Source organism: Sus scrofa, chromosome 8 (assembly GCF_054392235.1).
Source record: "Sus scrofa isolate SSC_HxYL_T2T_F1_AM1 chromosome 8, Sscrofa_HxYL_maternal_Yorkshire_Landrace_v2.0, whole genome shotgun sequence".
Taxonomy (NCBI): domain Eukaryota; kingdom Metazoa; phylum Chordata; class Mammalia; order Artiodactyla; family Suidae; genus Sus; species Sus scrofa.
In genome coordinates, this window is record NC_139390.1 from 119197664 (window position 1) to 119225114 (window position 27451).

The 27451-nt window shown below is 38.8% G+C and overlaps 1 protein-coding gene across 6 annotated transcripts in view; it reads right to left on the bottom strand.

Annotated features, from left to right (window-relative positions):
* Positions 1-27451, bottom strand: part of SEC24B (SEC24 homolog B, COPII coat complex component) — a 92825-nt gene that overhangs the window by 46350 nt on the left and 19024 nt on the right. For 2 of the 6 annotated variants that reach the window (XM_021101680.2, XM_021101679.2), the window contains exons 3-4: positions 19681-19854; positions 8945-9049 (exon numbers count right to left, since the gene is read on the bottom strand). In XM_021101680.2, the coding sequence (XP_020957339.2) occupies positions 8945-9049; positions 19681-19854 (279 nt within the window). Of the gene's footprint in view, positions 1-8944; positions 9050-9361; positions 10289-19680; positions 19855-27451 lie in introns of those variants that run through there. The other 4 variants (XM_021101682.2, XM_021101681.2, XM_084973226.1 and 1 more) reach the window with 3 other exon arrangements.

A 27451-nucleotide genomic window follows, 5' to 3' on the forward strand; every position in this document is an offset into this window, starting at 1 on the left:
AAATTACTTATTAATTTCATGGGAAAAGAGAAATAACTTCACAGTTGAGAAACCTGGCAGACACCATCCTAACCAAGTGATCAAACTTAACATCATAAGTATTGGAACAAATCAGTATCACATCCCTCATATAGAAATGTGCCCAGAACACAACACAACATTACGTCAGTGATTATCTTGCCAAAAATACATGGTTCAAATCTAATCACAACTATATATCAGATAAACTCAAACTGAGGGATATTCTACAAATTAACTGGCCTGTATTCTTCAAAAATGTCAAAGTCAAGGAAGAGAAAGAAAGATTAAGAGACTGTTCCAGGTTGAAGGAGTCCACAGAGAAATGACAACTAAATTCACTGCATGACGCTGGACTGGATCTTGGGCCATGGAAATAGCTATAAAAGATCTTACTGAGAGAATTGGGATCAAGATGGCGGAGGAGTAAGCCATGGCACTCACCTTCTCCCACAAACACATTAAAAAAAAACCCCATCTACATGTAGAACAATTCACTCAGAACATCTACAGAAGAGCTTACACCTCCAAAAAATGGGCAAGAAACCCTACACATAACCAGGTAGAACAAAAGGGAAAAGTGAGAGAGAAAAGGAAGCAGGACAGGACTAGCACTCCTGAGAAAGAGCTGTGAAACAGGAAAGGAACCCACACCCTGGGAAGCCACCTGACGGGGACATCAGCCAAGACATAGGGACCTCAGAGAAAAACACAGCAGCCAGACTGAGGATGGCAAAGTAGAGAGAGCCACACAAACCATCGGTACCATCACACCCAGACACCACAGCCTGAGATGCTCAGGTGGGGACTGGGTGCTGAGACTCAGGATCTGGAGGTCAGTTCCAGGGAGAGGACCAGAGTTGGCTGTGCGGAGACAGCCTGAGGCGCTAGAGAGCAGTGCACAAAGGGCTGGAGAGCAGAGTGCCATAGCCAAGGGAGCACAGGAGAAGGCCTCGGCCCACAGGAGAACCAAGGCACCATTGTTGGGGAGGGTGAGTGGAAGAGGTGTAGACCGTCAAAAGAATGAATATCCTTCTCCACACATGTGTGGACTCTTGGAGGGTGAGACACCTTTGGCACAGACTAGGGGCAGTAAGGCTCCCCTTGTGTGGGCTACAGGTGGCTGAGTGCTTCTTGTGCAGGATAAGGACAGTGGGGCCTCTCTAGTTCAGGCTACATGCAACGGGGTGCCTCTTTCATGGTCTACAGGTGGTAGGGGCAAACCACTGCAGTCATCTTGGACTCCAGAGGTAGGCATGGCCTGTCACCATGAGGGGGTCCGTGAACAGGCACTACCTGCAGCCCCAGTCATCTCAGAGGTCTGCATGGAGGGCACTACAACCAAGCACTACCCATTGTTACTCTCACTCCCCTGAGAACACACACACTCTGCTGCTGCCACTGCCAAATGCTCAGGGTGCCATCTGCACCTGACTGAGGGTCATTGCCACTTCCCAGGGCCCTGAAACTAGGAGTGGCTTGTGCCACCTCCCCATGGGTCCGTGACATTGTCAAGGGCCCAGCAACCAGGCAGTGGCTACTAGCCCCACCCATTGGCACCATCTCCCTGGAAGCACACACAACACCCTATCAAGGGGATACTAGCCTGCTCGCACTGAGGAAAGAGACAGCAAGCATCCAAACCAAAAGCAGCCCTCACACCAAAAATAAATAGTAAGCCCTAACAAAATACCCAGGGGTACTCTTGCATATAAACAGCCCTCCAAGACTAAACTCACAGAATAAGAAAAATATAAGCAAAATGAAGGTCAGGAACCATTCCCAGTTAAAAGGACAGGAGAGGGAGTTCCCGTCGTGGTGCAGTGGTTAACGAATCCGACTAGGAACCATGAGGTTGCAGGTTCGGTCCCTGCCCTTGCTCAGTGGGTTAACGATCCGGCATTGCCGTGAGCTGTGGTGTAGGTTGCAGACGCGGCTCGGATCCTGCGTTGCTGTGGCTCTGGCGTAGGCTGGTGGCTACAGCTCTGATTCAACCCCTGGCCTGGGAACCTTCATATGCCGCGGGAGCGGCCCAAGAAATAGCAACAACAACAAAAGACAAAAAGACAAAAGACAAAAAAAAAAAATAAATAAAATAAAAGGACAGGAGAATTCATCTGTAGAAGCAAACAATGAAACAGACCTCTGTAGTCCAACAGAAACCAAGTTCAAAAAGGAGACAGTGAAAATACTGAAGGACTTCAGAGCAGATATGAACAGTAATGCAGATTCCTTTAGAACAGAACTAGAAAATATAAGGAGGAGCCAAGAAAAATTAGAAAATTCATTTGCAGAGATGCAAGCTGAGTTAAAGGCATTGAGGAGCAGAATGAATAAAGCAGAAGAACAAATTAGCGACTTGGAAGACAGAATAATGGAAATCACCCAATCAGGACAGCAGATAGAAAACCAAATGAAAAAACATGAAAGTAATATAAGAGATCTATGGGACAATATAAAGCAGGCCAATCTACGCATAATAGGGATTCCAGAAGAAGAAAAAGAAAAGGGGATTGAAAATATATTTGAAGAAATTATGGCTGAAAACTTTCCAAATCTAAAGTAAACAGAATTTAAGTTACAGGAAGCACAGAAGGCCCCAAACAAGTTGAACCATACAAGTTCACACCAAGACATAGTAAAAATGGCAAAAGATAAAGATGAGGATTCTAAAGGCAGCAAGAGAAAAACAAAGAGTTAATTATAAGGGAACCCCCATAAGGCTATCAGCTGATTTCTCTACAGAAATACTACAGGCCTGAAAAGCGTGGCAGGATATATTCAAAGTTCTAAAAGGGGAAAATTTGCAGCCTAGAATACTCTACCCAGTATTTATATCATTTAAAATAGAAGTAGAAATAAAGAAACTTCTTCAAAAAACAAAAACTAAAAGAGTGCAGCAATACCAAACCCATTCTAAAAGAAATACTGAAAGGGCTCCTCTAAATAAAAAAGAAGGACGAATAGGATGGAGGAAATCACAACTGGAAAGTAATCACTTAAATAAGCCAGTAAACAGATCTAAAAGGAAAAAAAAAAAAAAAAAAAAAAAAAAAAAGACCTATTGTAAAAGCAACAATAAACATAAGGAACAACAAAAGGATAAACATGAAGATGTTAAAAAAAGACATCAAAATCATAAAATATGGGGAAAGAAAATAAGAAAATCTAGACCCTTTTTTTAAAGAATGTGTTTGAACCTCTATGACTATTAAGCTAAAGCAAGCAGATATAGAAAGGGGTTAACATACTTAAAAAACAGGGCAATTACAAATCAAAACCAAAATATCTCCACAAAAATGAAAAAGAAGAGGACACAGGCATAAAGTAAAAGGAAATCATCTAACCAAAAAAAGAAAGGAACAAAGGAGAAAAACAGACTCAACTGGAAAACAGGTTTAAAATGGAATAAATAAATATTTATAAATAATTACCTTAAATGTCAACAGACTGAATGCTCTAATCAAAGACACATAGTGGCAGACTGAATAAAACAAAACAGAAGCCTACAATGTGCTGCCTACAAGAGACTTAACTTAGGGCAAAGGACACATATAAGCTGAAAGTGAGGGGATGGAAAAGATATTTCATGCAAATGGAAACAACAGGAAAAGCAGGAATACTCAGGAAAAGCAGGAAAAGCTGTAATACTCATATCAAACAAAATAGAGTTTAAAACAAAGGACAGAAATTCCCGCTGTGGCACAGAGCAAATGAATCCAACTAGTAACCATGAGGTTGCAGGTTCCATCCCTGGCATTGCTCAGTGGGTTAAGGATCTGGCGCTGCCATGAGCTGTAGTGTAGGTTGCAGACATGGCTCAGATCCTGCGTTGCTGTGGCTGTGGTGTAGGCCAGCAGCTACAGCTCGCGATTCAACCCCTAGCTTAGGAACCTCCATATACAGTGGGTACGGCCCTAAAAAGCAAAAAGCAAAAAACAAAAAACAAAAAAGACATAAAGTCAAAGAAGGATACTAATGATGATAAAAGGATCAATTCAATAATTGAAGAGGAGACTATTATACTCGTCAATATATATATATGTCCCTAAAATATGAGCCCCCAAACACATACAACAAATACTAACAGACATAAAAGGAAAAACCGATGGGAATAAAATAATAGTAGCAGACTTTAACACCTCACTCACATCATCGGACAGATCCTCTACACAGAAAATCAATAAGGCAACAGAGATCCTAAATGACACAATAGAAAAGTTAGACTTGACATTTTCAGGACATTACATCCCATAAAATCAGAGTATACATTCTTCTCAAGTGCACATGGAACATTCTCAACGACTGACCACATATTGGGGCACAAAAATAACCTTAACAAATTTAAGAGTATAGAAATTATTTCAAGTATCTTCTCTGACCACAATGGCATTAAACTAGAAATCACCCACAGGAAAAGAAATGAGAAAAAACTGACTACATGGAGACTAAATAACATGCTACTGAAAAACCAATGGGTCAATAAGGAAATCAAAAGAGAAATTAAAAAATACCTTTAGACAAAAGATAATGAAAACACAATCATTCAAAAATCTATGGGATGCTGCAAAAGCAGTTCTTAGAAGGAAGTTCACAGAGATTCAGGCTTTACTGAAAAAAGAAGAAAAATCTCAAATCAACAAGTTAATTGAGGTAGGGAGTGGGATGGACTGGGAATTTGGGGTTAACAGATGCAAACTATTGCATTTGGAGTGGACAGGCAATGAGATCCTGCTGTATAGCACTGGGAACTGTATCTAGTCATTTGTGATGGAGCATGGTAGAAGACAATGTGAGAAAAAGACTGAATATATGTATGTGTGACTGGGTCACTTTGCTGTACAGTAGAAAACTGACCGAATACTGTAAACCAACTATAATGGAAAACATAAAAATCATTAAAAACAAAAACAAGTTAACCTACCACCTAAAAGAATTAGAAAAAGAAGAACAAACAAAATCTAAAGTCAGTAGAAGGAAGGAAATCATAAAGATCAGAGAGGAAATCAATGAAGTAGAGAGTCAAAAAACAAAAGAAAAAAAACCCAATAAAACCAAGAGCTGGTTCTTTGCAAGGGTAAACAAAATCGACAAACCTCTGGCGAGACTCACCAAAAAGAGGTGAGAAAGAACTGAAATAAACAAAATAAGAAATGAGAAAGGAGAAATCTCAACAGATATTACAGAAACATTTACACAAAAAAACATAAAAGCATACTATGAACAATTATATGCCAACAAATTTGACAACTAAGAAGAAATGGACAACTTTCTAGAGACATACAGCCCACCGAAACTGAATCAAGAAGAAACAGATCACCTGACCAGACCTACCACTAGAAATGAAATTGAATAGTAATAAAAAACACTCCCTACAAACAAAAGTCCAAGACCAGATAGCTTCACAGGTGACTTCTACCAAACATACAAAGAACTTATACCCATCCTTCTTAAACTTTTCCAAAAGGCTGAAGAAGGAATAATCCCAAAGACTTTCTATGAAGCCACCAACACCCTAATAACCAAATCCAAAGATACTAACAAAAAAGAAAATTAGAGGACATTTTTTTTTTTTTTGGTCTTTTTTTCCTTTTTAGGGCTGCACCCACAGCATATGGAGGTTCCCAAGCTAGGGGTCTAAAAAGAGACATACAGATCAATGGAACTGAATAGAGAACCCAGAAATAAACCCAGACATCTACAGTCAATTAATCTTTGACAAAGGAGGCAAGAACATAAAATGGGAAAAAGACAATCTCTTCAGCAAGTGGTGCTGGGAAAACTGGACAGCTACATGTAAATCAATGAAACTAGAACACACCCTCACACCATGCACAAAAATACACTCAATATGGCTTAAAGACTTAAATGTAATATAAGGGACTCTACAACTCCTAGAAGAGAACATAGGCAAAACATTCTCTGACATCAACTGTACGAATGTTTCCTCAGGCCAGTCTCCCAAGGCAATAGAAATAAAAACAAAATTAAACCAAAGGGACCTAATCAAACTTAAAAGCTTTTGTACAGCAAAGGCAACCCTAAATAAACAAAAAGACAATCTATGGAACGGGAGGAAATAGTTTTCAAGGATGCAACCAACAAGGGCTTAATCTCTAAAATATACAAACTTATACAACTCAACAAAAAACAATAACAACAAAACAACCCAATTGAAAAACGGGGAGAAGACCTAACTAGACATTTCTCCAAAGACATACAGATGGCCAATAGGCACATGAAAAAAATGCTAAACATCACTCAGAAAACTAAATATAGAACTACCATATGATCCAGCAATCCTACTCCTGGGCATATATCCAGACAAAACTTTCACTGAAAAGGATACATGCACCCCTATGTTCACTGCAGCACCATTCGCAATAGCCAAGACATGCAAACAATCTAAATGTCCATCAACAGATGAATGGATTAAGAAGGTGTGGTATACATACACAATGGAATACTACTCAGCCATTAAAAAAGAACAAAATAACGCCATTTGCAGCAACATGGATGGAACTAGAGACTCTCATACTAAGTGAACTAACTAAGTCAGACAGAGAAAGACAAACCATATAACACATATATCTGGAATCTAATATATGGCAAAAATTAACCTATCTACAGAAAAGAAACAAACTCATGGACATGGAGAACAGACTTGTGGTTGCCAAAGGGGAAGGGGGAAGGGATGGGATGGACTGGGAGTTTGGGGTTAGCAGCTGCAAACCATTGCATTCAGAGTGGAAAATCAATGAGATCCTGATGTATAGCACTGGGAACTATATCTTGTCACTTGGAATGGAACTAGATGGGGGATATTGTGTATGACTCGGTCACTTTTCTGTACAGCAGAAATTGAGAGAACATTGTAAATTAACTACAATAAAAAATGTTTTTGAAAAAAGATCCGGGGAGTTCCTGTGGTGGCGCAGTGGTTAACGAATCTGACTGGGAACCATGAGGTTGCGGGTTTGATCCCTGCCCTTGCTCAGTGGGTTAAGGATCCGGCGTTGCCGTAAGCTGTGGTGTAGGTCGCAGACGCGGCTCGGATCCTGCGCTGCTGTGGCTCCGGAGTAGGCCAGCAGCTACAACTGTGATCGACCCCTGGCCTGGGAACCTCCATATGCCGCAAGAGCAGCCCAAAAAATGGCAAAAAGACAAAAAAAAAAAAAAAAAAAAGATCTGGGAGTTTCCATCGCGGCTCAGTGGAAATGAATCTGACTAGCATCTATGAGGACACAGGTTCAATCCCTGGCCTTGCTCAGTGGGTTAAGGATCCGGCATTGCCGTGAGCTGTGGTGTAGGTTGGCAGCTACAGCTCCAATTCAACCCGTAGCCCAGGAACCTCCATATGCCATGGGTGCAGCCCTTAAAAAAAAAGAACAAAAAAAAAAAACTTACTGAGATAATTGTTCAGATTTGACTACATACTGTGTAACAGCTATTACTGTATCAGTGCTAAATTTACTGATAACTATACTGTGTTTATGTTATGTAAGACATTGTCTTTACAGGCAGGAAATACATACTGAAATATTTAGAGATAAAAGTTCATGATATTTCCACCTTACATTCAAATTATGAAAAAAATGTATATAGATAGAAGCAAATGGGATGAAAAAGGATTATCTTGGTAAAGTGTATATGGGAGTTTCTTTTACTCTTCTTGAAACTCTTCAAGATTGAAATGAAAGGAGTTCCTGCCCTGGAGCAGAGGAAACAGAATCTGACTAGGAAACATGAGGTTGCAGATTCGATCCCTGGCCTCGCTCTGTGGATTAAAGATCTGGCGTTGCTGTGAGCTGTGGTGTAAGTTGCAGATGCAGCTTGGATCTGGCACTGCTGTGGCTGTGGTGTAGGCCGGCAGCAACAGCTCTGACTGGACTCCTACCCTGGGAACTTCCATATGCCATGGGTGTGGCCCTAAAAGGACAAAAGACAAAAAAAAAAAAAAAAAAAAGACTGAAATTATATAAAATTAAAAATTACCCCAAATTCAGAAAGATAAACAGGTATTTACATGTTTAAGACAGGAGAATTACTCTCTATCTGGGCCCCTCAATTTTCACCCTCCCCCAAATCATGCATAAGGATTTGGATATTTTTTAGAAGCCAGAGGAAATGGAATGTTTAAACAGATTATTTATAAAGTAAATCCTTCCACTTAAGCATAACAGGAGAATCATGGTCATATATAACCTGAAAGATCATTACTTAATGGTTCAGTCTTAAACTATTAGAATTAATGAAGAATCTGAACTACTTAATATTCAGCTGTGTTCTACTTATCATAGGCAAAAAAAAGGTATTAAAGAGGCTGCAACACATAATCACATATACGATTTCTTCTCCTTGCAGATGTGAACGACTACTTCATGAAGCAGGGAAATAACGATAAATTTGGGCTCTTCTAAATATGTGACAAGAAGGGCCACAAGGACCTCAAAGAAACATTGTCTTACTTCTCTATCACTTTCATAAAATCCATATGATTCATTCTGATTCGAATGGAGTAGCATGCAAAGAAGAAAATAAAACGGTATTCCTAAAGGGTGCTAAAACAGTATCAGCCAAAAGCTTCAGTAAGGACTCATTCTTTTGCATGTGCATGAGAGAAAATGCATTTCTAAAAGAAGCTCTCTATCATCATGAAACATGTATTGTTGCTCACACAATGGTAAAGATGAACAAAGGAGAAAAAACAAAACAAATAAACAAGCAAAACACTTCATTTCAAGTGACCCAACCTTCTATAACCCAAACCAAGCAAGTTTATTGAACTAAATCTGCAAAGACATCGCTTTTTTTTTTTTAAAGACGAGTGAGACTAGGGACATAAAAATAAAATAAAATAAAACAAAAAAAACCCAAAAACCTTGGGTAGGAAAAGATCAAGAACTGGTGTAAAGCTAAAGCAGACCTGCTTCCTCATCCTCCTCCTCCTCTTCCTCATCATCGGAAGTTGATGACAAGGGAGTTGGTGCGGAGCTAGCTTGATTATTAACATATTCACCATACTGCATGCCTGTAAAGTGGAAAGCACAAACACAAGCGTCAAACCAACAGGAAAGATGAGAAATAAAATTTTGACATTGCATCAAAAGTGAGAAAGAACTCTGACATTCCAAAGAACATCCCAGCATGCACATTAATATTAGCAAATTTACTATCAAAACTGGAACCGTTAGAAAATCTCTGCAAAGCAGTTTAGTAAAAGCAGCCTTAATATGAACTAACCAGTTTAAGTGTAACACCAGTACCATGCCTTACACTGATAATATTTAGGAAACTGCACTGATGTTCGCTGAACATTTTACTGAGCTCTATACATGTTTACCTTCTTTGACCTTGGGGCCCTTGTGGTCTAGTTCCTTTGGGGCTGTACCTTCTCGGTGAGCAGTGATCATTTCTACTGAAGTGAATTTACACAGCATTTGAGACACAGACAGATACTTGGTACCTTCCTTCCCCAATGCCACCCTGATGGTAGCTCAGTTCTCATAACGGAAAAAGAATGACAGTTAAAGAAGAGAATTGTATTTAGCACAGTTCTCTGCACGCAGCAACTCCTCAAAAGGGGGCGGGGGAAGAAGACATGAACTGAGGTCCTGCGAGTGAGACAGGCACAGAAAAGTGAATTTTCTGAGATGGTCAATCATCTCAGCATCACCTATGGCCTACACGTGAGTCTGAAGTAGGTGAATGAGATGGTCCTCAGTGTGAGATACAGCAAGAGAAGGGAGAGTCTGTGGAAAAGGCACAACAACTGGTAACTGTATTTTCTGTTTAAAAAAAAAAAAAGTTGATTTCTTATTTTTAGTACTTAATTTAGCAAAATCAAGACAAAAATTAACATCCACAATTTTTTTTTTTTTTTTTTTTTTTTTTTTGCTTTTTAGGGCTGCTGTCGAGGCACATGGAGGTTCCCAGGCTAGGGGTCAAATTGGAGCTACAGATGCTGGCCTACACCACAGCCACAGCAACACGGGATCCGAGCCATCTCTGTGACCTACACCACAGCTCATGGCAATGCCAGATCCCCGACCCACTGAGCCAGGCCAGGGAGAACCTGTATCCTCGTGGATACTAGTCCGATTCATTTCCACTGCGCCACAACGGGAACTCTACCACAACATTTTTAAGAGGGAAAATAATTAAAAATTCAAGTGCTTCATGAATAAGAATAAACATCCTTGTAAGGAAAAAATCTTATAGCTCAATTTGAAAAAAAAAGAAAAAAGAAAAAAGAAAAAACAAAATAAAACCCAGAAACATAGTATGCATTTTCAAAAATATTTCATAATACTGGAAGCAAAATAAAACCCTCGCTCACCAAAAAATCATGTGGTACTCCTCTGATGCTCTTTGTTTTTTTCCAGGTGGTCTTTTTAATTAGTATGGATAAATATAACTCATGTCTATAGTAAGAAAAAAGCTATTAAAGAGTAAAATCTGAACTTAGGAGAGAGCAAAGGTTAAACTGTATATAAGTGAAGCTTTGGTCCTCATGACTCTAAAGTCATGGAAAAATCTGCTAGCTTTGGTGAAACATATTTTAAATACAGATGAAACAGCAATTTTCACAAATTCATCTGAGAAGGGAAAAAAAAAATCAATGTAAAATAAGTTCAGGCAACACAAAAAAATAAACCTGATACCTTGAAAGACCAAATTCAGAGTGGCACGTTCCTCTAACAAAAGCCTAGTTAAGATGAAAATTTAACTAATTTTAGACCTTAGGTTAAATTAAGTTTATAATTAAACCTAAATAAAAAAGATCCTATAGAAAAGAAGTTTTTCAATTTAAGGACTTCCTTAAAAATGAAGGGCTTTCTTTGGGAGTTTCCTGGTGGACTAGTGGTTAGGACTCAGCACTTTCACTGCTGCAGCCCAGGTTCAATTCCTGGTCTGGGAACTGAGATCCCACATCTAGCCACTGCACACCGCACCCCAAAAAATAAAAAACAAATGAAGTACTTTCTCAAAATGCCAATTAGCATCACACTTTCAAAAGTTCACATGAGTATATGTATATAAAAAATTAGAAAGAAGAAAACAAGGAATTTCATTTACTGAGTTAAGATGAGAGAGGCCAACAAGAAGGAAAACAAAAATCAGAAGAAAATCCATTCTTTCCTTGAATGAATCATTTTGCAGGCTGTTGACTTTGTAACTAATCAAAGGAGTCAAAGTACAGGGCAAACCTATATGAATTGTAAGATAAATATTTTCTTCTCTTTCTCCAGATTTACTGAACAAAAATAGATATCACTTATTGGAAAGAATATCCAATGCTTAATTGGAAGCAAATGAGATGGCTATCCAATGATAAAAAGCTTTACAGAGCAACTACTTAATGCACTGGAACAAACCTATGAATAAGACAGAACAGAGTAATATTATTATTAATTACAATATCATTTTAGAATATACAATGGTTGCAAATGTACTATATTAACAGAATGTCACACAACGTAAACTTTTTAAAAAGATGCAATTCATTTTGAGAAGTGATAGAGATGAAAGTTATCAAGATTTAAGCTCTTCCCCACTGTTGACTCAATACCTTCCTTTGCTTATTCAAGTAAACTTTGTTAAAAGCTTGAGAAAACTGGGAGTTCCCTGGTTCCCTGGTGGCCTAGTGGTTAAGGAATGGTCATTGTCACTCGGGTTTGATCCCTGGCCAGGGTACTTCTGCATGCTGCAGGTGTGGCCAAAAAAAAAAAAAAAAAAAAAAAAGCTTGGGAATACTAATGACATAAGAATATGACATTTTAGTTAATCCACAGAAGAATGGCCAAAATAACAAATCAATCCACATTTAAATGCCCTTGCTCTGGGGTATATACAGTACTCTGGAAGAAATGTACATAGGGTAGCTCCCACCCCAAACACCACCACTAAACAAGAAAGAATGCCACATGCTAACCGATTCCGTCTTAATCAGAGCGTCCAAGGAATGAATCTCGTAAACCAAGTGGAGAGACGGAATGACTTAATTAAGAGTCTGTTACTAAAAGGGCCCCAATATTTTTAAAAAGACATTCTGTTTAAACTACCTACCCTTAAAGAACCTTCAGGCAAAAGTCTCCAGGGAACATATCCTTGCAGTTGCTTAATAAAAGGCATCTTTACTGTTCCCTAGATACAATTACATTGGGAATAATTAAAACTTGTCTTAGGAGAAAACAAATCCCTTGTGGAGATTAGCTTTTTTAAATTCAGGGGTTCAGACTTTTCAGCAGCTGTTATCTTTCCTAATCTGGTCTTTTATCTAGGTACACACACTAGAAAACTTTGCAAGGGTTCCCACAAAAGAATGGTTTTTAAGAGAATCACTTTCTTTTCCTTTTTTTTTTTTAAATTTTGGCTGCCCTGAGGCATATGGAGTTCCCGGGCCAGGGAGCAGATCCGAGCCACAGTTGTGACCTAAGCCGAAGTTGTGGCCACACCGGATCCTTAACCCACTGTGCTGGGTTGGGGATTGAACTTGCATCCCAGAGCTCCTAAGATGCTGTCGATCCCGCTGTGCTCCAGTGGGAACTCCAGGGAATCACTCTCCATGGTACTTTCTTTCCTAAAACTTATCCACTTAAGGAAACAGCTGTGTTAACAATAGACTTTTTCTTCCTTTACAAAGGAAAAATACTCCCTTAACCTATCTTAAATCTTACTATAATATCTTGCCCTGAGATATTAAAAAAAAAAAAAATCTCTCTGGCACAAAAGGGAAAGCTTCATCTTTCTGTAAACGATTAATTAAAGCACCCTAAATTTACAGACTTTCTTTTACCTTGCCATACATGTTTCAGCTAAAAATGAAACATTAAAAATAGGTTTGGTTCTCACTGGAATATTCTTAATTCAGAAATACTGAAATGTAGGGTGGTGGAGTAGTGATAAATTTATTTAATGACTATGCATGTATGCAGGCCCACCAAACTCCTGCTGTTAAAGAACCCACTGTTTTTGAAAGAGTCCCATGAAAACAAAGCAAAAACTGAAAAAAAATATTTAAAATATTAACTATTAATATACAATTTTAAAATAAAATATTAAATAGACCAACAACAGGACATTATGGGTCAAGATAAGGTGTTTGGGTTCAGTTCCAGGTAACACCACTTACTAGCTGAGTGTCCTTGGGCAAACTACTAATGTCTCTGTTCTTCATTTATATCAACTGTAAAATGGGGTAATAACTACCTCAAATGGTTGCTGGGAGGATTAAATGAATTAAAATATTTTAAACCTTCTTAGAAGAATGGTGCCTGAAATATACTACACAAGTATTAGCTACAATTACTACTGAACTTTTAAAAAACATATTTTTGTGTATATTTAGTTTAAAACATTTTCAACTTTTTTTTTTTTTTTTTTTTTTTTTTTTTTTTTTTTTTTTTGCTTTTAGGGCTGCAAAAAACCTCCGTGGCATATGGAGGTTCCCAGGCTAGGGGTCCAATAGGAGCTACAGCTGCTGGCCTACGCCACAGCCAGAGCAGTGCCAAATCCGAGCCACATCTGCGACCTACATCACAGCTCACGGCAACACTGGATTCTTAACCCACTGAGCGAGGCCAGGGATCAAACCTGCAACTTCATGGTTCCTAGTTGGATTTGCTTCCAATGTGCCACTACGGGAACTCCTATTTTCAACTATTCTTAATACTTATCCCTAAGGCAAATCATTAGTCATCAGAAAAAAGAACCTTCCACCAACCTGACTAATGTTCATAGTAATGCTGGTTCTTTTAAAAACAAGTCGAATATTTTCTAGGACTACCGCTCTTTTCCAAGAAACACTGGATAAAATTCACAGGTAAAAATTCTACATGATTTCTTCCAGTCTTCGAGATTTCCAATAAAGTACTTTACAAGCTATTTTATCATATTTATAATGATTATAATCTCACTTCCATATACTATATTTAATTCCTTTTACCTCCTTTTAACAACAACAAAAAAATTTACTAGCAGGTGAGGCTATTAGTACCTAGTAGTATATTTTTCTTGAAGTTTCTGTTGTGGTTCAGTGGGTTAAGGATCTGACTACAGTGGCTTGGGTCACCGTGGAGATGTGGGTTCGAAGCCCAGGAACTTTCATATGCTGCAGGTGTTGGGGGAGGCAGGGGGGATGCCTGATGAAATTAAGTTATTTCTGATTTGTATAATTGATACCTATTTAAATACTAAAAAACTAGTGGAACTTGATATACACAATGCATTTTTAAGATAATCCTTGGCTCACAAATAGCCTAATATTAGGTACATGTTACAGTGCTCTATTTCAAATTTGCAATGAGCAACAGCATACTGACTACTCACTGCCTAGTTTTTATAGCATGCTATTAAAAAAGAATAAATTATCCTGACATTCAAAATTTGACTGCTCTTAATAATTTGGCTTAGAAGATAGAGGCTGCAATTTGTTTCTCAATGGAGTTTATGATGCCCGTTGAAACTTTGGGAACATATTAAATCAGGGAGTTCCCACTGGCAAAGCAGAAACAAACCCGACTAGTATCCATGAGGATGCTGGTTTGATCCCTGGCCCTGCTCAGTAGGCTAAGGATCCAGTGTTGCCGTGAACTGTGGTGTAGGTCACAGATGCGGCTTGGATCCCACGTTGCTGTGGCTATGGTATAGGACGGCAGCTATAACTCCAATTCCACCCCTAGACTGGGAACTTCCATATGCCACAGGTGTGGCCCTTAAAAAAAAAAGAGAGAAAAAAATATTAAATCAGACTTTTTGACAAAGAATAAAATTTGCCTCACTGGTTTGAAAATGAGGACTATTCCCGCTGTAAGGAACTAGGAACTATATCTAGTCACTTAAGATGGAGCATGATGGAGAATAATGTAAGAAAAAGAATGTATATATGTTTCTGACTGGGTCACCTTTCTGAACAGTAGAAAATTGACAGAACACTGTAAACCAGCTATAATGGAAAAAAATAAAAATCATTAAAAAAAAAAAAAAAGACATGGGAGTTTCCGTTGTGGCACAGCAGAAATGAATCCAACTAGGAACCATGAGGTTGCAGGTTCGATCCCTGGCCTTGCTCAGTACGTTAAGGATCCGGAGTTGCTTTGAGCTATGGTGTACACCGCAGACGTGGCTCAGATCTGATGTTGCTGTGGCTGTGGTGTAGGCCGGCAGCTGCGGCTCCGATTTGACCCCTAGCCTGGGAACCTCCATATGCCACAAGTGCGGCCCTAAAAAAAAAAAAAAAAGAAAGAAAATGAGGACTGCCTTTGCCAATTAGGTTATATGGAAATACCATTCTTGAGATAAATGATCTACGTCAGAGCTTGAAGTTTTTGATAACAATACATTAAAGTATGTGATATTATACTGGTAATGGTATAACAAAATTCATAGTATTTTGAATAATTGCTGGATGGAGATCTGCACTGGGTCTTGACATCCCTCTAGGGAGCTCGCATATCCTCGGGCAAAACACCTAACCTCTCTAAACCTTAGTTTCCTCATCTATAAAAGAAAACTGAAATATGGTATCAGACCTTCACATAATTATCAAGTGAGATACTAAATATTAAAGGTATTTTTATTTTTATTTTTTTTAGGGCTGCACCCACAGCATATGGATGTTCTCAGGCTAGGAGTCAAATCAGAGCTACAGCTGCCGGCTTACACCACAGCCACAGCAACGCAGGATCTGAGCCACATCTGCAACCCACACCACAGCTCACTGTAACACCGGATCCTTAACCCACTGGGCAGGGCCAGGGATTGAACCTGCCTCCTCATGGATACTAGTTGGAATTGTTTCCACTGCACCACAACAGGAATTCTAAAGGTATTTTAAAACTGTAAACGGCTGAATGAAAGTAATAATAATACTACCAACTATCTACAACCTGGAAAATAAAATTCAACAAATGACAACAATAAAAATTTCTCACAAGTAACTCAGGTTAGAAAACCTAAAAAGAACAATATTGCTTTAATAAAACCCTTCCAGGAGACCCTGCTGTGGCACAATGGGATCAGCAGCATCTCTACTGTTTGATCCCAGCCCAACCCAGTAGGTTAAGGATCCGGCACTGCTGGAGCTGCAGCATAGGTCACAACTGTGGCTCCGATCTGATCCCTGGCCCAGTAACTCCAAAGGCAAGGTGGCCAAAAAAAGGGAAAAAACGAAAAACAACAGCAAAAACCCTTCCAAAACTATACCTAACTACTTGACACGTAGTTTCTCAGCAATTATATGTATGCAAATAAAAACTATGAATGAAATTTTTCTAAAGTTTATCTTATTCTAATAATGAGTCATATGCAACTCCGGTACAAAAAGCTAGAGAGAGAGGTAAAAAAAAGCCATTTATCTCAAGGAAAGATGTATTCCAATAAAAATGAATTTTTCCATTAAAAAGTACCAAAATTTATGATGTTTGTTGTTTTGACCAACTATATACTAACAATAATTGTATTGACAGAATAATCTAGAAGAAAAAAATGTTAATACTTAGACACTTATGGTTACAGATAATAAAATTTTTAAATTTCAATTATATATGGTATCATAGCAGAGAAGTACGATGAGTAATAAACGAGTTTCCAGCTTAAGAATACATTACACTATTACAACACTCAAGGAAGGGGGTATGATGTTAAGAAGACAAAAGAAAAATGTAAACTTTCTAAATGTTAAAGAAGGGCTTGTTTCACTATTTTTTAAAGGATAATGGGTTTCATTCCCGTGGATACACAGAAAAACATAACATCTTTGTTTTAAAAGTCAACATATAACTGCAAGTATTTTAACTTTTGGTGCAAAATTTTATTTTATTTATTTGTTGTCTTTTTAGGGCCGAAGCTGCGGCATATGAAGGTTCCCAGCTAGGGGTCGAACTGGAGCTGCAGCTGCTGGCCTCCGCCAGCGCCACAGCAACACCAGATCCGAGCTGCATCTGGACCTACACCACAAGCTCACGGCAACGCCGGGTCCTTAACCCACTAAGCAAGGCCAGGGATGGAACTGGCATCCTCATGGATGCTAGTCGGGTTCATTAACCACTAAGCCACGACGGGAACTCCAATTTTAGACGTCAATCTACAAAAATGTTCAAATAGTTTTACTTTTCAAAAAAAATTTTAGAAGATATACAAGCAAAACTTTGAAGACTCTCCTCTAAGAAAACAGCAAAAAATGCTAAGTCCTTAAGAGAATAACTAAACAAGGTTATCTTTGAAGCTGGGCGTGTCAAGTGGAAAAAATGCACAACCCAAAAGTTGAGAATTACATTTTATTTGGCTGACTTTCTGTGGACTTTCAAGCCCGGAAGACGGCTTTGAGGAACTGTGCCAAAGAGATGAGGGCGGAGTCAGGATATACATGAGCTCTTGCAACGAAGACCAGGTAGTCAGAACACCAAAAAATTAACCGTTAACTGAAGAAAATCAGGTATCTTAAGTTAATAGATTCAGCACTTCTCTAGGCATGGGAAGATCCAAGAGTCTAGGTTCATTAATATGCACCTTAGCTCTCTAGGGCCAGTATCCTGGCTCTTTCCATCATGAGTCCCCTCAGTGTGCACCATTGGGAGGTGGCTGCTGTGGCTGCGGGCTTGATGGCTGCAACATCTTTGTTTACTGAAATGGCAGGCAATATTTTTCATTCACAGGAGAAAAAGACTGATCTTTTTTAAATATAGATATTTCAGTATTCATATCAGACCTACAGCATATCCTACACAGCCACACACTGCACAACTAGAAGAGGCATCAGTCATGTAAACTACAACCTGGTCAATATACATGGTAGCCCTAACACACACAGCTACAATTGTGCCCCACATCTGTCCAAAGGCAAAGGGACTGCTAAGAAGCCAATCTCCTGCTTCAGAAAAGAGACCAAGAAGAGCTGCAATTCAAAAGCCAGTATTGTATTTCCTGTTACTTATTCAAGGAGCTTATCTTAGTTAAATCAAGAGGTTAGCAGCCAACAGAAACTGTAATTCAGCCTTATTTATAGAACGAGCACAAGACAGAAAGGTCTGAGTTTAAAATCTTTCACTCTGCTACTTAAGAATTTATAATCTTGGGCAAGTTACATTATCTTTGTGAATGCCACTTTTCTGATTTGTAAAAAACTGGAATAATATCTACATGGTAGAACTGCTATGCAGATTAAATGAGAGAATAAAGTATCGGGCACACTAAGTTCTCAATAAATAGTAGTTTCTTCTCTTTTCAAATCCATCTTACTATTAAGAAGGAAACATGATAATTATGATTATCTAGTGGGAAAGTGGTTTACAAAATGATACTTAAAGACGGCAGAACAGTATTTAAAGTAAAATAGTCAAAAAGAAAATGTAATAGGAAAAAAAAACTTAGCAGGGTCATTGTAAGGGGACCAAAAAAGCAACGTATGTAACATTTGGGAGGTTGTCATCAATGCAGAGGAAAGACGCCACTTACTTAGTGAGTGCTTCTACATACCCCTAAGTTTCTTCTACTCATATTAAGTGAAACTTTCCTACCAGTCCCTCACTTTGAAGTGCTTATATAATAATAACTAGATTCTATTCCTAATACATCTACTGGCTTGTTGGGGATCAATGGACACTGTGTGGTGCTACAGTTGGGTTTCCTACAAAACCAAAGAAGAAAATTTATATTGTATAATGTGATTGAATGATAGAAAAGCCTGTGTTGACCACATGAGCAAACACTCAACAGACATAAAGCAATGAGACTAGCCCAAGAATTTGTTTTGCTTTTTCCAAGTCTTAGAACATAAGAGAGTTCTTCGTACTCAGGATGAGGGGCTGCCATCACACAGTGAAGATAGTTCCTAAAATAGTACTAATAACTGCGCTGGAAATACAAACTATACAGATTCCTAAACACAGTTATCTCTCATCAAATGAAAAATACAGTATGTTAACCTGAAACATCAACAGATTTGGAATTTTAGCCAGACAGAAAACAATCAAGAATACTGCCAAAAGAAAAGGCAATGTGGGGAAACATGGTCAAAACAACACATTTTAGTCACCTGTCACTTACACATGGATAATATTAAACAAGCAAACAAATAAACCATATTATTTGGCAATGATGCACAAGTGTGGCTTACGATTTCATTTTCATCCTCTCATTCTCAAAACTGGGTCAAAAATTACTTTCCATTAATAATAATGACAAGCAAAGAAATCATCAAAAAGGATTTGGAAATTCACTAAACAAGGAAATCTTGGTGTTTCATCCTAAAAGAAACGATAATAACCTTTAAAAACAGAAAACAAATGGTCCACAATAGAGGGGTGGATTAGTAAATTATAATACACTGACAATGAATTATTAGTCATGACTATAAAAACTGTGTAGAGATATATGAAGAACTGCACAATTAATGTAAAAGCAAAATACAAAATGATATGTACCCTATGATTGCAATTATATAAAATACATAACAAATTTAATATAATTCTATAAATACTTATAAAATCATAAGAGATTGGACTGTGTAATACAGTCATGTTTGAATTGCGGTTATAAATTACTTTTTTCATATTTTCCATAAATTATGGTTCTTCAGTTTGACTTTTAAAGATCAGCTATTTGAATTAGTGTATGTGTACATCTATGTACTATATATAGTATAACAAACTTCTCAAATACCTTTCTGCTGTAATAGCTCTGACGGTTGTGTAACTGAGGCCACAGGCTCAATGGGGCGATTTGCAGCAGGAGGTGTTCTTGCTGATGAGGCTCCTGACAAAACAGTGGATACTACTGGGCTGGACTTGGGAGGCTGAACATTTTGCATTACAGAACAGGACAAAGAATCTGCAACTGAAAACAAGAAACTATTTCATTCACAGCAATACATGTGAAATACACCAAAATACTAATAAAATCGTTTATTGGAAGTTCCGTAGAAACTTCAGTAGCACCGCATTTATCTAGCATATCTTTTTCTAGAAAATAAGGGGGATCCAAAGAAATGATTTTCAAAAAAATCTAAAAACTCACTCCTAAATGTTTTAATAATTGTTAGTGGCCATTTTCTTAAAACATTTCACAAGCTTCCTTACCTTCTTAAACAAAATGAACCCCAAACAGCACTTTTTTTTACCTATGATCATCATTAATACTAATTACTGTACTATGCAATGGCCCCTCAGGTAAGATGAAGATGAGATGATTCATGAATTACACAGGTCTTTCTAGTATTAGCTCAAATCCCACTTTGTATTGTAAACTGCTGCTCTCATGTGCTGTCTCTAATCAGATGCCCTATTTCACAAGTAACCGCGTAAGGAAGGGCCTAAACAGTAATATTAGGTTGGACTTCTGGAATTAAGTACATTTGATTCACAGTTGGCCTTCGTAACAGCTCAACCTGCCGGACCTACAGGATTGGCTTCAGCCAAGAGTTAAGTGAAAAACCTATGGTGACAACTTAAGTGTCCACCAATGGATGAATGGATTTTTTAAATGTGGGGTATATATATACATTTATATGTATGTACACATGTGCATATATACATGCATGTGTTTACTGTACATTTACAGACATACATACAACAAATGAATGGATAAAGAAAATGTGGAAATACACAAACACACTCACACACGCAGGAAGATCATTTGGCCATAAAAAAAAGATGGAAATCCTGCCATTTTTGACAACATGAATGGCCCCTGTGGTTATTATTCTAAGTGAAATAAGTCAAAGACAAATAGTGTATGGTCTCCTTTATATACAGAATCTAAAAAAGCCAAACTCACAGAAATAGAAAATGTTGGTTGCCCACAGGGAGCCTCTGGTCAAAGGACACAAACTCTCAGAAGTTCCCTGGTTGCCTAGCAGTTAAGGACCCAGAGTTGTCACTACTGTGGCTCAGAACACTGTTATGGTACGAGTTCAATCCCTGGCCTGGGAATTTCTGCATGCTATGAGTATGACCCCTCTAAAATAAGGGTACAAACTCTCAGTTACGGAAGTTCTGGAGCTATAATGTACAGCCCAGTGACTACACTTAACAAAACTGTTATTAGAGACCTGAAAGTTGTTAAGATAGCAGATCTTAAATGTTCTCAACACATACACAAAAAAGGTAATTATGAGAGATGAGGGATATATTAACTAACTCCACTGTGGTAATAATTTTGCTATATATCAAATCATCATGTCCTACATTTTAAACTCACACAATATGTATGCACACACATACTAAGGTACATATGTATATATATATATATATAGATATAGATATATGTATGATGTGTATGTGTGTATACACATACACGAACAAACTTAGAGACAGACAAAATGTGATATATTTCCCAATACTGCACAAATGATATAAATATGGGGGCTGGGGAAAGAAGGTAGAAGGCAGTCTAAGTATGCTGACTGCCACATCATTTTTAGGAAGGACCGCCTCAAGTCTCAAGAAGCACTGCAGCTTATGCCTTTCTGCTCTTGAAATACTTGGAATTCCCATCATGGTTCAGAGGAAATGAATCTGACTAGTATCCATGAGGACACAGGTTCGATTCCTGGCCTCGCTTGACGAGTTAAGGATCTGGCAGTGCCATGAGCTGTGGTTTTAAGTTGCAGATGGGGCTCGGATACTGAGTTGTTAGGCTGGCAGCTACAGCTCCAATTCAACCCCTAGCTTGAGAACTTCCATGTGCCTCAGGTAGAGCGCTAAAAAGCCAAACAAAACAAAACAAAACAACAGTACAAAGTAAAAATTAAGAAAGATATAATCACCTAAAACTGAGGGACAGAGAAAAGGAAAGGGGTATGGAAGATAGAGTAAATATATTTAGCTGATAATAGTAAACAAAAAGACACGGACTAAAAATAAAAAGGATGTTTCTGCCTCTGGTAATGATGAGCTAGGTAAGTAGCACTAAACATTCCACTAAAGATAACTTTAAAAACTAGATTTAAAATCATCAAAGATCTAACACGACCTTAACGAATTTCTGGGTCATAGTCTGTAAGAAACTGAACACTCAGAAGATAAGTCCAACACTCAGAGCTGCTTTTACCCTGTGGATGTCTCCTGCAAACCTGATGTGCTATTTTCTGTGGCCTTGCAGGGCATGGGAAAGAGAAGACATATCCCAGGGCACACCCAAAATGGAGTACCTGGTAAGGCCCCCCATTTCCCTACTTTTAGGATAGAGTCTGAAGGGTTATAACCTCAGGATAAGGATAAACCAGGAAGCAAGGCCTTACAAAAGCCAGCCCCTGTGATTCAGAACATCTGCACAGTCTAGTCCATCTAAAGCACTGGACTGGGATGAATGACACAAGCTGGGAGTGCATGGAGGAAGCTAGCAGACGGAAATATAAGCCCTCTCGGGAGAACAACCCTACCATCCTAGGTCTCGAATTATTCTCACAAGTAATTTTTAGGAAACAATTCCAAGCACAAAGTCGAAGATAAGCAGTTCAGGTCTGAACAGGGCCCTCTCTGTTCTCCAGTCTCCAGCCTCATACATGGTGTCATCCTGCTTATGGTCCTTCAATCCTCTCCCAGGGCTTGAGGGTGAAGACAAAACGTCTTATCCTAAAAACTTCTTAAATGGGGGAGTTCCCGTCGTGGCGCAGTGGTTAACGAATCCCGACTAGGAACCATGAGGTTGCAGGTTCGATCCCTGGCCTCACTCAGTGGGTTAACGATCCAGCGTTGCCGTGAGCTGTGGTGTAGGTTGCAGATGCGGCTCGGATCCCGCGTTGCTGTGGCTCTGGTGTAGGCCGGCAGTTACAGCTCCGATTAGACCCCAAGCCTGGGAACCTCCATATGTCGCGGGAGCGGCCCAAGAAATGGCAAAAAAGACAAAAAAAACCAAAAAAACCAAAAAAACAAAAAACCGAAAAACCAAAAAAAAACCTTCTGAAATGGTTACTGAGGACCTGAGTTCCTAGCCTCCTCCTGGCCCATGCATGGTTCTTTCTAGCCTCACGGGTCTTCTTTCAGTCCTTGACCTTGGCCATGTTCTTTCCCAGTAAAAGGGAAGGCACTTATTCCCCTCTTAGGTGTAATTAACTTTTTGGATGAACTTCTGTGATACATATGTGTATTTATAAAATCATAATGAAAGAAATATCCACGAACTCAGCATCCAAGTGTGAAAATAAAATATTTCCAGTCCTGCTGGAGCTCTTGGTTTTCTCACAGAAGACACTCCTTGCCTCCCTCTTGAACTGTGTTCATTATTCCCTTGCTTTTATTATTAAATACTTTACCACACAAGTAAGTATCCCTAAACATTATTTTTGCTGGTTTTTAACTTTGTAACAATAGCATGGTGCATGTCTTCCTCCACGCACAACTCTGGAATTCATTTGTGTTAATGAGTGTGGCTCTACTGCATCGTTTTCGCTGCATTTCAGTAGTCCATTGCAAGGATACAAGTTATTTATCCATTCTACTATAAATGGACTTTTGGGTTCTAGTTTTTGGGTTTTATACAGTAGTACATGAACAGTCACGAACATGTCCCTCGTGCCGATGTGGCAGCGCTTCTTAATGTGTGTGCCATAGCTCACCAGTGTGGGGGTGCCACAAGGATGAGGATCCCCTCAGGCCTGGGGGCAGCCTATGGGAAATGAGATCTGTGGCCTGGGGAGGAGACCAGTCCCTTTAGCTCAGATCCCCCAAAATGTTATTTCCTACAAGTACTACCATCTAGAACAGGAAGAGGTACTCTATGCACTAGCAACGCCACACACAGAAACCTAATAAAATCCTTAGGCCAGGCCATACTAGCCCTGACGAATCAGAACCCGCATTTTACCAAGGTCCCAGGGATTCACATGCACAAAGTCGGAGAAGGACCTCTCAAGTGTGCACAGAAGCAGGAGAGCTGCGCTTTAGGGTGAAGTTACCTTCATTGCCACTAATGCAGAATTTCCCTACAATACTGAACCAACAGATCCTCCGACTGTATCTAAGCTTTTCCCATCATTCGATATCCTTGCCACTAAGGCTAAGTAGATACCCCATTCTAGTTTTAAGTTGCTTTACCCTGATTATTAATGAAATTATGTTTTCATTTCATCTGTGAAATTCCTGTTCATGTATTTTTTTCTTAGGTTGTTGGTCTTTTCCTTATTGATCTTATGTGTTACTTGTGTATTCTGGATAAAACACTGTAAGACAGTTCATGCTTTGTCTTTCTTGTTTTCGTTACATTGCCTTTCAATGAAGAAAAGTTCTTAATTACAAATTAGTCAAGGGAGTTCCCATGTGGCTCAGCTGGTTAAGGATCCAGTTTTGTCACCACAGTGGCTTGGGTCACTGCTGTGGCACAGGTTTGATCCCTAGCCTGGAAACTTCCAATTACCTCAGGGGTGGCAAAAAAAAAAAAAAAAAAAAAAAAAAGGGAAGGGAGGAGAGAAACAAAGAGAGAAACAGAGAGAAAGAAGAAAAAGACAGACAGACAGAAAGTTAGTCAAGTCTATCATGCTTTATCATGCTTTTTTTTTTTTTTTTGTCTTTTTTCCTTTTCTAGGGCAAAGGCTCCCACAGCATATGGAGCTTCCCAGGCTAGGAGTCTAATCGGAGCTGTAGCCGCCAGCCTACACCACAACCACAGCCCCAGCAACTCGGGATCCGAGCCGTGTCTGCGACCTACACCACACTTCACAGCAACGCTGGATCCTTAACCCACTGAGCAAGGCCAGGAATCAAACCTGCAACCTCATGGTTCCTAGTCGGATTTGATAACCACTGAGCCATGATGGGAACTCCTATCATGCTTATTCTTTACAGGTAGGTAGTACTGTGCGTGGTGTCCTTAAGAAATCCTTCCCACTCCAAGGTTCTTCTATATTTTCTCTGAAGGTTTTTCAAGTTTTGCCTTTTTGCATTCAAATATTTATTTCACCTGTAATTCATGTTACACACGGAGAATTCACCCATTATACTACAACTGCTATGGCAGATACCAGGTTACACTTCCCTAAACGCCATGACGGACAGGCCGGACGTACCTGAAGCACTCTTGCCAAGCACCACAGATTTCCACTTCATGAACATTAAATAACAGTAATTTCACATTCATTTGTGTTTATTTGGATAATGTTTGCTTCCCCAACAAGATTACAAACTTCATGAAAATAAAGATCAAGTCTTTTTACTTGCTACTTATCTTATCTCCCAGCACACTAAAACAAACACCTGTCACATAGTTGGCTTTCATATATTTGTAAACAAGTTCCACAAATATTAAGGACTGCAGAAAAATGCCAGCCATAAAACCAAAACCAACAACAAAACCACCCCTTTCACAAGGAGAATTTGACAGAGAAATATGGAAATTTAGAGACAGACCACAATTAAAAAAAAAAAATCATTTGTCTATCTAATGATTTGTTTACCAGCATTAAGGTAGTTCCCTTGTTAGTTCTTATCCAAAGCAATTGCTTGTCTTTCTAGAAAATTAAAATCAATATACCAGTAGTCCCCAAACCTTGTACTTAGGTACCCAAGTTGCCTTTGCAACAAACTCAGAGTTCCAAGGGATGTTTTAAATTTTCAGGAGAAAAGCAGTGACATCTGTCAAAGAACCTTATGAACTATTACTACTAAGTTACGTGGGGCACTGAAAAAAAAATATTGAGAAACAATAACTGAGAAAGTTTAGAAACTTCTGCAATATTTAATTTTAAAGTAGGTTTTAAAAGTAACCTCTATCTCTTCTGAAACAGTGATAAGCATCGGTCATATTAACCTGAGATATATGTAATCTGACAACTTCTGAACTACAATTAAAGTCACTTACCAATCTAAAGGTTAAAAAAAAAAAAAAAAGAAAGAAAAGAAACCCACTTAACATAAATTAACTACTAAAATTATATTTTTATGGCTTTCACACTCTAGTGTTACAATTAAAATGGAAACATAGCCCCATCTCTCAGCCTAAAGGACTAATTTTTAATTACTAGTTATTCAAATAGAAGGTAACTTTGTAATTATTCTTACTCTTTATTCAATATTCTTTTCAATGATAGGCCCCTCCCAACAGGTATTGTGTTCATTAGCCAAGTGGCCCCACAATCCCTGACCCTACATCTTAGTATAAATTCATCCTATCCAGTCCCATTCCCATCTCAGAAATAAGATAGGAATTACCTGCATTTCTTCTTTTTTTGTCATGAAAGTCACAAAATCCTCAAGTCAGGGAGACCTTAGGATAAGCTGAGCTGTAAAAGGACTGCTGAAAGAAGAGAGAAAGAAAACAGAATTTCTAGGGGACAGAAAGCCCTGGTTCTGAGAAAGGCAGAGAGAGTCAGAAGAACTAAGCTTCAGGACAAGTTCTGTTTCTAAGATTAATGACTACAGGCAACCCAACTAGGATAGCTTCCTTCGTTTGTAAAAACCAAAGGACTACAGGAGAATTTGGATCTGTTACTAGGCATCACCTGAGATCAAGTTAGAAATACAGATTCCCATGACTACCCTGGAGCTTCTACTCTAGCTCAATAAACTGGGTTGGAAGATCACGATCTGTGCAAGGGATTCTGGTGCACAGCCAGATCTGGGAACTGGGACAGATGCTGCAAGCTGACTTACCTGTCAATGCTAAACCCCTTCTTTCTAGCCTGCCTCTACTATGGAAGCTAACAAGCTAAATATTCGTTTTGTAGCCTTTCCTAGTCTTAGGAATGGTCTTTAAAAGTGGCTATGGCAAATGATAGGTACAGTGAAGTCTGTCAGTGCCACTCTCCCATCTTCTTTCTTCTCCCTTCTTTCTGCTTTTAACTTTGACTTGATGTCTACAGGTACAGAAGGTATCTAGTTTCTATAAACCAAGGCCAAGGATAGCAGAGTGGAAAGAGAGAAGAGACATCTAGGGCATCTAGATCCATTGCATCTGCCCAGATTTTCTGCTATGTAAGAAAAATACCACTTTTTTGTTTAAATCACTATTCGTTGCCTGTAGACCAAAGTGTTTCTAAATAACACAGCAATGAGAGAGCGGGTGATCTCAAACATACCCTTCACATCTAATATCTTAAAGTCCTAATTTAATTTTTTTTGGCCGCACTCATGGCACGTACAGAAGTTTCTGGGCCAGGGTTTGAACCTGTGCCAGTAGTGACCTCAGACACAGTAGTGACAACACCGGATCCTTAACCTCTTGAGCCACCAAAGAACTTCTAAAGTTCTAATTTAAAATAACCTAATTGTCCAGGGAAGGATACTTTTCTACAATATCCATGACACGTGGCTAGCTAGACTCTGATAGACAATCTAAAGACATCATTCAGAAAACTGTCACAGCTTCACCAATTCCCATTTTTTACATACCTTATTCAGTTCAAGAACAGATTTTGTTAAGTTCAGGTTCACAAGTTGAATTAAAGCGAGCATATCCTATGCAAAAAAAACCTACATACCTTGTATATGTAATTTTTATA